Genomic DNA, 1,254 nt, shown 5'->3' on the forward strand with positions numbered 1-1,254 from the left:
ACACACACACACACACACACACAAAATAACATAACATCTACAGTGTAAACAGCACTGCTTGAAACATTAAAATTGCTCTTAGATTAATAAGGGATTATATTTGGAGGAAATTATATTTGACTTTTTTTTCTTTCTCTTTTAATCCCTGGTGTAAATGTGACAAGTGTGAAACAAGAATAAATCTGAACTGAACTGAAGTGAATTGCTCAATTCAGAGCTAGATTTCAACAAAAAAGTATTATCTCTTCGCCGCTTCTAAAATCCTATTACACCTTGCTGAAATGTCTGGTTGGATTTTGGGGGATTTGACTGTGTCAAAAACAAATAATTAGACCAGCTTTGTTTTACATTCAAACTTAAACTGTGGTATTTTCCATTTTGGAAAAACACGTGATATTTATAGAAGAGGATGAGACACACAAAACTGACTATTAACACTGGACCTCGAATCTAAACTAAAAAGAAAAACAAAACCATTTTTATGTCTTCTTATAAAAGGCTTTAGAGCTATAAGAGTAGTCTAAACTGACACAAACTTACTTTATCATATCCTTCTAGGTCACGCAACATTCTAACTTCAAAGAGGTTGCCCTCCACGGACAGCAGGGACACCTGGGAGTCTGAGAGGATGGAGAAGGGGATAGAGGAGATCTCCAGACAGTTCTCCTCCAGCCGTAAGACCTTCAGTCTGGGAGCACGAGACACCTCTGGAGACAGAGTCGAAATCTGAAACAGAACAAACACAGCACAAAAAGTCACCCTGACACATCTATACCATAGACACATTTCCTAAACGCAATAAACTAAAAAAAAACCTCACCTGGTTCTGATTGAGGTTGATTTCAATGGCTTGCAGTTCGGCCACCTCTGCAGGAACCACCTGGATCTTATTCTTGGACAGGTCCAGAACATCGAGCTGGCGAAGGGTGCAGAGTCCGCTAGGAAACTCCTTGAAGCGATTCCCAGACAGGCTCAGGGTCCGCAAAGACTTCAGCTGACCCACCGATGAAGGAACCTGATTCAACTGGTTCCCATTTAAAATAAGAGTCTCCAGCTTCTTGAGTTTCCCGATGTCATTTGGTAGACTGGCTATACACGAATGAAAAAAAACTAATGGAGTGCTTAAGGGTTCATATCATAGAATACAGGCTCCTATGAAATAATATGACTTTGATTTATTATGTAGACACTATAGTAAGAAATGTTTAATGAGCAGGAAATCAGCATATTAGAATGATTTCTGAAGGATCATGT

General features: G+C 39.1%; 1 protein-coding gene across 1 annotated transcript; it reads right to left on the bottom strand.

The window, feature by feature from the left end:
- Positions 1-431: 431 nt before the first annotated feature.
- Positions 432-1,135, bottom strand: LOC107579281 (leucine-rich repeat-containing protein 57-like; the record flags this gene model as incomplete). The annotated part of the gene is made up of 3 exons (XM_016265125.1): positions 432-455; positions 541-726; positions 821-1,135. Coding segments are annotated over 3 exons (525 nt in total), but the record flags the coding sequence as incomplete, so codon positions are not given.
- Between the last annotated feature and the right edge of the window lie 119 nt (positions 1,136-1,254).

This window comes from Sinocyclocheilus grahami, unplaced genomic scaffold (genome assembly GCF_001515645.1).
Source record: "Sinocyclocheilus grahami isolate Dianchi unplaced genomic scaffold, SAMN03320097.WGS_v1.1 scaffold16155.1, whole genome shotgun sequence".
NCBI classification, from domain to species: Eukaryota; Metazoa; Chordata; class Actinopteri; order Cypriniformes; family Cyprinidae; genus Sinocyclocheilus; species Sinocyclocheilus grahami.